Here is a 10666-nt window from a genome sequence, read left to right on the forward strand (position 1 = left end):
GGCGCATCCCATCCCGCCCGGCTACACTATCAGGATCATCCTCATCACGTTGCCTCATTATCGCAGGATGCATTGCAGCATGATCGTCAGTAGGACTGGCAGGCTCGGTAGAAGGGGTTGTCGTTCCAGCAGTAACCTACAAAATAATAAGATATTTTAGTATATGAAATATATATTAGTAATGTACGTGTTAAGTCACAAAAATTTAAATTGTCTTTCCATGGTCTCTTCGCGCTCCTGAATATAATCATCCGTCTCAGCCATGTCAGTATCGCACAAAGTGACCTCGGTGACGGGCGAGGATGATGCCTTAAAAAAAGGCTTTAGATATTTATGACTAATCAATGAGATAAAAACAAATATAAATAATAGTAATATAAATAATTGCACCTGTGAAAGATCCTCAACATCCCTCGATGATGAGCCATAACTCAGTCAGCGCCCACTATCCACATCTCGGGTCGGATGATCATCAGCAACCGTCGATGGATCTGGAGGACCAGGAAAACACTGATCCAACTCCTGTCGCATAATGGTCATGCCCGCGATCAACAATGGAGCTGACGGGGTCACCTGCGAAGTCCTTGGAGTAAGCTGAAAGTCGAATGACGACATACCACTAGGAGCATGGTCTAGCTCATGGTGGTCACCCGGTTTATCAACTCCAACATCCTCTACAGGTGCCTCAACACCCCCTTTCTAGGTACCACCTCCTCGCCGACCCCCACGACCTCGTGGGACACCCCTACATCGTGGGACACCCCTACCTTATGGGACACCCTACCTCTCTGGGCATGCCTACCACGTTGACCATGTTCCGGCTCCACTGCTGGCCCACGATGGTACTTCTCTGGCTCCACAAAATCAGCTTCGTATCCTAAGCGCTCATCATCTCGGGCTCGCCTCAATGTCCGAGAAGCCAGATCTGTAACCTGTCGTCCATACTCGTGTAAAGCAGCAGCTCCCTCGACGGTATACTGCTGCATCTGCAGTCCCAACTGGTAGAACAGATGTGGGCCAATAGCTTGCACAACATGTAAAATATTAATTACGAAACGCTAGGTTAACGTTATAAGTAAGTATACCAAATTACATACCAGTGCCTCGTGCCTCCCGGCGTATGGAACATACCGACCGCCAGTGCAATGAACAGGATTCCCGACGAAAAGTCGGCTAACGCTGCGGTACCAGCCTATATAGTCATGCTTACCATCCGTCCGGTCAGGTTTTGGGGGGGCTGAATCAAGTCATATCGCTGGTCCCAAGTATCGATCTGTACCTCTAGTCATGCCACATATGTCTGGTCCACTCTGGAATGATCATCCCACTGGTAATGTGTCATATGCCAAGAGGGCGGTGGAGGTACAAGCTGCAGTAGGCCAAACTGGCAAAGGACTCGCTCGGTGGCATGATGCTCGACAATATCGAGACACATCAATAGGACAAAAGAGCTCCACATAATTCAGTCGGTTGAGCAATAATCGGGCAAACCAGCTATTAGCTCGTCACTGTATGGCCTCCAAATGAACTATTAAGTAAAAACAGGAACCGTGAGTATACGCAACATATATAAAGCCAGGCCAAGTAAAATTAAGTATACATTTACCTGTGCGCCCTCCATTAAATCCAACAAATCCCTGTAATAGGGGAGATTATGTCGAGCCTCGTACTCTCGTCCATATCCTCGCCTATCAACCCACTTCCTAGATAAAGGGATAAACGGAGGTGGTCTATCCGGAGAGAAGGGTGGTAGAGGTGGCTACACCTGCAAGAACCGCTACCAGGCTCAAACCTAATATACAATGTGGACGTAAAAATTAAGTTATATTTTTACTAGGTATGTTATAATGAAGATAGTATTCGACTATGTTTTCAGCGGTAAAAATCCGGCAATGTCTCGCTGGGTGCTCTCCCGGCACATCTGCATGTACAAGTAACCGAGAACAGCAGCACCTCAGCTGTAATCATATAAATCATCTAGTCGCTCAAGATAATGAAGAAATCTCAAGCTGCCTAGGTTTTCTGAAGTGTTCGGGAACAAAACCCCTCCAAACATAAGTAGCAGCAACAACCTCGTGTACCAGTTAATATGAAGATTCAGTGTATCATCCGTGATGTCAGCATGCATCGCCTCCAGATGCAGTCGGATGGGCGTCAACTGCAGCCGACTAGCCCCAATCGATGCAGCCTTATCCACTGGCTGGAAATCGGTGAGCCGCTGCAACATCTCCAGGTATTGCAAACCCGTATACTCTCTGATGGCATGCGGCAAAGCAACATGATGTCCATCAACCGGCAGCCCATACAGAACTTCCACTTCCTGCAGCGTGATAGTGGCCTCGCCAATGGAAAAATGGAAACCAATCCAGCTGCATCCGACCGATCTCAACAATCCTATAAAAACCTGTATCCTAGAGGTGTCTAACTATACGGGGATGGAGATGGTGGGCCCTAAGAAAGTCCCACATATCGTCTACTCTTCTGGCGCGGAATGTCTGGGCCAATAACTGTCCCTCCCATATGTAGGAAGATATATGATCGACCTATAGCAACAGTAGCTCTAGCGAGGCACGTTCGGGATGCAAAGACGGAACCTCTATGACGGCTACTGTAAATTGAACAATATTAATTATACTCGATATTATAATTAATTTGTTAATTAGGTTGATATATTTTCAATATTATAATTTTATATGTTACTTTAATATATTAGTTTTATTATTTTATATGTTAGTTCTATTACTTTATATGTTTGTTTGTTACTCACCTATTTTTGACTATAATAAAATTAAATAATTAATTTTTATAACTATACAGTATTTAATTATTAAATATTCACATTTTGGTTCCAGACTCGATATTTGAGGCTAAGTAGCACCAAGGTATCCTGAATTCTTGTGTTCATCATGAGAAACTTTTCCCGATTTATTACTCAACAGGTCTGTTAGTTTATTATTTTATATGTTAGTTTATTATTTTATATGTTTGTTACTCACTTATTATTTACTATAATAAAATTAAATAATTAATTTTCATAACTATACAAAATTTAATTATTAAATATTCATATAACAAAACTTAGTTTGACAAATATTGTTATTTTCTCATGTTATTTTTTTACGTTTGTTGACTAGAATTGGAGAGAGTTTGTGTTTGAACTATCAGTTTTCTTGTCGTATTTTGGATTTAACAGATAATTAAATGATTAATTTCAATAACTACAAGGATACTACGCTAAAGGGCACTATATTTTACTACGCTAAAAGGGCACTACATTACAAATACGAGCACTACATTAGGCCACAAGATACCACTATAGGGAAATAAAGTAATGATTTATCTATTTTACAAGTCTTTTAGCAAATAAATAACCTAAATCGGATAAAAATAACAAATTAATTTAATCACAAAACAATCACGAAAATACATATACCACAGTAAAAAGTAACTAATTAACTTTTTTTTAACAACTAATAACAATTTCTCTATTTTACTAATTTTTTTAGCACACTAATACTATAGCCCGGATAAAACATAATAAATTAATTAAATAGCAAAACAATCACAAAATAACATAGAGCACATTAAAAATAACTAATATGCATTTTTTATACGAGTTTTAACAAAAACTAAGTCGGAATACCTCGATTTAAATTTTTTGAAAAGTTAAAGATTTGGTGATTTGGAGCCGAAACGAGCAACCCAATACGAGATAATGTATTAGCTAGGATGTGAGACTGAAAATCTATACTTTTTTGTGGGATCGGTGGGCTCCGCTCGAGTTTTTTTTGGTTATCAATGGAGGGGAGACCGCTGGTTTTGTTTTTTTAATGGGGGATCGTTTTCTGTTGGTGGGGAAAGGGAAGGGACGATTTTTTATATAGGTATAGCGCTCTTTATTAAGACGTTATAGTATAACGTCTTAATAAAGGGCGCTATACCTTCCTAATCTTTTGACGTTCAAATATAGCGTTTTTTAAAAGGGCGTTATACTTAACTGGGCAAACGGTCGTTAAAGTATAGCGCCCTTTAAAAGGACGTTATATATATTATGATCACTGCTCATTTTTGCCCCACATTATGTAGGAGAATCCTACCGATACTACTACGATATAAAAGTTGTGATGTAATAGTTTTTCTTTTTGAATTAATAATAACTAAAATAAGAACTTAATAAATCTCGCCAATCAAACTTCAAAGGAGTTCAAATAAGAAATGATATAGAGTTTGAAACTCACAATGCTCAAGAAATATTATTCAAGAAGCACCTTTTCCCCCTTCTTGTCTTGTTTAACCTAACCTTTTGTGGGGCAATAATGCAGAGTTAATATAAATGTCTGCATTTATAAAATAAAAAAAGACCAAAAAATCATTGGGTTATTGAAAGATTCCTTGTTTTAAGGAAAGTAATGCATTAGATTAGATTATCAGGTCCCTTGCATCCAAATTAAAAATTGGCACAGAAAAACTAGAATTTTGGCATACATGTCCAAACAAATTTTAGGAGTCATCGGCGTGCGTCTTCTGCTAATTTTTTCAATTAGCAGAAACGGAAAAGTAAGGCCAACCCTTATTGACTTTAATTTATCTTTTGACTCATACTTTAACATTTATCCAGAAAATTACTAAGGAACCTATATTTAAACTGCATAGCTTCAGACCATTCTATCAGACTACATATTTTCTAATATCTCAACAATTCATGGAGTTCTCCAAATTTTTAATTTCAAGTTTTGCTTTTCAAGCCTTAGTGCTTTTTCTATCACCAATCCAGGCAGAACCTGGAAATTCCAACATATTCAGGGAATACATTGGAGCTGAGTTTAAGAATGTCAAGTTTAGTGATGTCCCTATTCACTCTGGCGTCGAATTTCACTTCATTCTCTCCTTTGCCATTGACTACACTTCTTCTGCGTCTCCCACGAAAGGTCAATTCAACATATTTTGGGACACAGATAATCTCACCCCTTCTTCCGTTTCATCCATTAAAACCCAACATTCGAATGTTAAAGTAGCATTGAGCTTAGGAGGAGACAGTGTTGGAGGAAGCAGCGCCTATTTCAACCCTTCTTCTGTCGATTCTTGGGTTTCAAATGCAGTCTCTTCTCTTACTGATATAATTAAGCAATACAATTTAGATGGAATCGATATCGACTATGAACATTTTCAAGCTGATCCTGATACATTTACAGAGTGCATAGGTAGGCTTATTACAACACTCAAAAATAATGGAGTAATTTCCTTTGCTTCAATAGCTCCGTTTGATAACGATGAAGTTCAAAGTCATTATCAGGCGCTATGGAAAAGCTATGGTCACATTATAGACTATGTTAATTTCCAATTTTACGCGTACGATGAGGGAACCACTGTATCTCAATTCATGGACTATTTTGCTACACAAAGATCCAATTACGAAGGGGGAAAGATCTTGGCTAGTTTCAGCACTGATGGGAGTGGGGGATTATCTCCAGAAAATGGATTTTTCACAGCGTGTAGTAAGCTGAAAAGTAAAGGAGAGTTGGCTGGAATATTTGTGTGGAGTGCTGATGATTCTAAGTCAAATGGTTTCAAATATGAGAAACAATCACAAGCATTACTGGCCATACCCCATTAATGCTTTAATATTTGTACGCATCTCCTATACAATATTGTAATGGTCATATAAATCTAAAGCTATGCACCTCTTTGTTTGTACAAAATTATGAGTATTTGAATCAATATATACTACTCTGTGGTTTATGAATATTTTGTGCTTAATCTGAAAGAGAAAGAAAAGCTGATATTGATGAATAATTAGATGATTTCATGAGTTTAATTTTGTGTGGTTAACTCTTATCGAGTCGGGAGCAACTGATACTCTTTAGGAAATTTTATCTCCTATAGCAAAGGTTGATACCTTATTTATTATAAATAAATACCCTTTTAAAAAATTATCTCCTATAGCTACCTTTTAATTTTTATAGCAAAATATCTATTTATGGTCACTTCTTATCTTTAAGCCATTAAATATGCTGTGTATTATTTTTTTCTCTCCTTTCTTTTTTTTCTCTCACAAAATTACCGTATAGGAAGTAAACTTCTCTCTCCAGGATCTCTCTCTCTCCAATTTCTCTCTGTCACAGCGCTATTCTCTTCCCCATTCTCTCTATCAACGATTCTCCACTGATTCATCTCCATTATCTCTCTCAATTTTTTAGCCAAGCTTGTGAAAATTACTGGCGGAGGACTTAACAGACCATTGTCGAGATCAAGCCCCATTGGCGATGCAGCGTTGGTATAATTTATACCACCGAAGCCATTTATTCCCTCAGGAAGTACAAATGCAGGATTTGTTATAAGGGAAGCCATTGATCCTTCCAAGGATGATAAAGGCCCCAAAAGTGCAGATCTCAAAATTTTCAAAGCATAAATGAGAGACTCACTACCTGGACGACTCAGAGGGTGCCGGTACCGGCGGCGACGCCCCACATGGCGGCGACCTTGATATCGGTGGATTGGGGATGGAGTTTGGGGCTGAGGAACTTGAAGAGTCTGTTATCTTTTTTTTAATTGTATTTCAATGTATCTCGTTGTATTCTATGAATTTCATTGTATTCACTGTCTCGCTGTATTCCATGAATGTATTCATATATTTTTTTAATTAATATAATTTATGTATTCAGATGTATATATGTATTCAAATGTATCTGCAGTATGTATTCAAATATTTTTGCACTATAGGTGACCTGTTTTACTTCATGTATTCAATGTATTTTTATGTATTTAACTGTACTCAATGTAATTATATAATTTCAATATATAAATCTATTTGTAAAGATACCACTAAAAAATATTTTAGTAAAGATACCACTAAAAAAAAATGATGGATTGAATCTCTGAAGATTGCTCTGTTTTTGGGGTGTTTTTCGGTTAAGAATCTTTTCTATAACTGGAATTACAAATTTTGTGTGTTTATAATTGAGTTTGTTGAGTTATATTAGGAGTCTATCGCGTTAATTGATTCACTTACCGTTTTTAAACAGCTGAAGACCTTTTTTTTTTTTTGCAAATTTCGTTACTGCATTCACGAATATAGCTCGCAAATACAGTCAAATACATTCTCTGCTTAGCTGGACTCCCCTGTTTTTCGCCGAGTTTTGCTACTGTATTCATGAATATAGTAGCAAAAATACATCGAATACAGTCTATAACAACTGAAAATATAGCTATAGGAAGTAATTTAGTAAATGGTAGCTATAGCAAGCTAATAATCACTAAAACATAGTGGTTTCTGAAAATTTCTCTACTCTTTAACGTGGATATAGTTAGAATATTTGGTGGAAGGGGGCAACTGCAATGATAGCCATTCTCAGAGAGGTTATTTAAAGATTAGCTAGTATTTAATTTGTCCTAAAATTTTAAACTAAAAATCTTAACTTCAGGACAATTCAAGACATTTTTATCCTAAAAAATTAAACTAAAAAATTGAAATTCATGACACACTGGCTAACTACTAAATAACAGTCCTTTAGAGTAGTTATTTGGTGTCATTTCCACTCAAGAGAGAGGATCTAGTATAGTAAAAATAGCACGAGCTAGCCAGTTTTCGGACTGGTAATTGAAAAATAGCCATCAATTGCAAAGTCATTAAAAAATAGTCAATATTTTGCTGCAACACGGAAAGTTCCAGCATAATATACTGGAGATTGGTGCACCTGTGTATGAACTTCCAGCATATTATGCTGGAACTCCAGCACATGGAAAGTTACAATATAATATACTGGAGATTGGAGTACCTGTGTATGAATTTCCAACATATTATGCTGGACCAGTATATTATGCTGGAAGTTCACATGTAAAAAATTCGAACTCCAGTATATTATGCTAAAATATTTTTCGGATTTTAAACAGTGCTTTCGTTCGTATTTATCTTTACATAAAAAGTGGCTAAATTTCGATTACTTTTAAAACTGTGACTTTTTTTCAATTATCATTTGTAAATCTGGCTTTTTTTGAATTTTACTCTCTAGTAGTATAAGATTGCAAAGGAGTCAATGAGACTGGGATAGCCCAAAAGTCCAATATAATTAAGCCGAAAGTGAGGTGCCAAAAAATTAAGCTAGGCCTTTGCATGAAATATTAAGAGATCTTAGGCCTAGAACTAATCCATATGCATACACTTCCCATCTAAATAGTAATTATGTACTAGTTGGAATTAAATTACTCATCTGAAGTAGCTTGAAACCTTCTAGCTAGCTATCTGAATTATTCTTGAATTTTTAGAATTAATTGAAGGAGATTCACACTACTAAAAAACTGGCATATTTCATCCAAAGCATACCGACCGAAGTTGGTCGGAAAATAAACCGACCGAATTCGGTCGAAAATTAAGTAAATTGGTCGCAAAAGTCAAAAACAATATTTCTAACAATGGAAATAGTGGTCCCACACCAAAAAATAAAAATTTCAATCGATTTCGGTCAGAAATTGGTCAATATTTGACCAAGACTTGGTCATACTTGTATATAATCTACAAAAATAAGTTTTTATTAAAAGTTTTCAAAATTTCCGACCGAATTCGATCAGAATATTTGAAATTATGATTTCCCGCCCAAGGTAATTGGTTTTTAATATAACAAAAATTATATATATATTTAATTTACCAATCGGAATAAGTTATAATTAAATATTTTCGACAGAGTTCGGTCGAAAAAATATTTTAAAATAATTAAAATATAAATTTAATAATATTACTGACCGAAGTCGGTCGAATTTTTTCAACCTTTATATAAATAGCTTTTAAATAAATAATATTTAATACTTAATTGATATATATATATATACATAATATTTAATATTTACATAATATATACATAATATTTAATTGATTTAAGATCCTAAATTTTAATATTCAATATTTAATATTGTATATATATATATATATATATATATACACTATACTATACTATACTATATGTATATCTTATATAGCTTATATACTATACACTTAGTATATATATTATACTATATATATCGAATATAGTATAGTATATATATATAAGCTATATAAGATATAAGATGTATATATACTATATGTACATCTTATATAGCTTCTATACTATACACTTAGTGTGTATATATATATACTATACTATACTATACTATATGTAAATCTTATTGTCACGACCCAATTTCACATATAGGTCGTGATGGCGCTCAACACTATAGCTAGGCAAGCCAACTAATAAAATAAACGTATATCAATAAAATTTAAATCCAAGAAAATAATAAAACTCCAAATTCTACCAATGTATGTGCCAAGACCTGGTGTCACAAGTGTATGAGCATCTAGTAGATTATACAAAATCTCAAATACTGTCTGAAATAAAAATAGACAGAATGAAAAATACAAGGAGAGACATTGGTAGCTGTAGAACGGCTCAGAAAGATAGCTCACCACTATGTCCCTGGATAACGTGGGTGTAAGACGATAGGTCCTCCACTAGTACTTGCCTCAGGTCCTGCACAAAAAGTACAACAAGTGTAGTATGAGTACGTAAACAACGTGTACCCAGTAAGTATCAAGCCTAATCTCGAAGTGGTAGAGACGAGATGGCCGACTTTGACACTCACTATGGGTCAATAATAATAATTGAGATAAAACTAGAATATTTAAATCAGCATGATTCACAAAATTTACAATAATTTATTTAACCAGTAGAAATAATTAAATTCCTTCAAATGCAACAATTCTCAATATATTAATTAAATTCCTTCAATTCCAATAAAATTTCCAATTTATCAATTAGCTTTATAAGCTGCAATAAACTATCAAAGTATCGTGTAATTATTATTATTAGGCACGATTTTCTGTCGAGGTCGTACGACCCGATCCAGAGTGTTGTGTACACTGTCGAGGGACGTGCGGCACGATCCATAGATGCATCTATCCTGCCGAGGCGTTCGGCCCGCTCCACAAGAAAGGAGGACATTTTCTTATGTACCTCCGAAAAGAGAGTATATTCATTATAAGATAAATTCGGAAGGATGAACGATTCCTTTTAATAATGAATTAACTCACACACACACACACACACACACACACACACACACACACACACACACACACACACACACACACACACACACACACACACACACACACACACACACACACACACACACACACACACATATATATATATATATATATATATATATATATATATATATATACATCAAATATTTTAATTAATAAAGAATACAATTTACACAAGTAATTCATGCTTTGAGTCCTAAACTACCCGGACTTTAGCATTAATAGTAGCTACGCACTGACTCTCGTCACCTCGTGCGTACGTAGCCCCCACAATTAGCAACAATTATTCAATTTAATCCCTATGGGGTAATTTTCCCCTCACAAGATTAGACAAGAGACTTACCTCGTCTTGCTCCAATTTAATCCACTAGTAGGCCTTTTCCTCGATTATCCAACTTCGATTGGTTCGAATCTAACCAAAAATAATTTGATACAATCACTAAAATTTATAGAAATCAATTCTATAAAACAATACTATATTTTTCAATAAAATCCCAAAATTAATTAAAAATTCGTCAGTGGAGCCCACATCTCAGAATCTAGCGAAAGTTATAAAATTCGACAACCCATTCAATTACGAGTCCAACC

The 10666-nt window shown here is 35.5% G+C and overlaps 1 protein-coding gene across 1 annotated transcript; it reads left to right on the top strand.

Moving 5' to 3' along the window:
* The first annotated feature begins 4653 nt into the window (after positions 1 to 4653).
* Positions 4654 to 5743, top strand: LOC107801492 (chitinase 2-like). The gene has a single exon (XM_016624823.2). It carries the CDS (start codon positions 4703 to 4705, stop codon positions 5612 to 5614), a length of 912 nt encoding a protein of 303 aa, XP_016480309.1. The 5' UTR covers positions 4654 to 4702; the 3' UTR covers positions 5615 to 5743.
* Positions 5744 to 10666: the final 4923 nt, after the last annotated feature.

This window comes from Nicotiana tabacum, chromosome 9 (genome assembly GCF_000715075.1).
Source record: "Nicotiana tabacum cultivar K326 chromosome 9, ASM71507v2, whole genome shotgun sequence".
NCBI classification, from domain to species: domain Eukaryota; kingdom Viridiplantae; phylum Streptophyta; class Magnoliopsida; order Solanales; family Solanaceae; genus Nicotiana; species Nicotiana tabacum.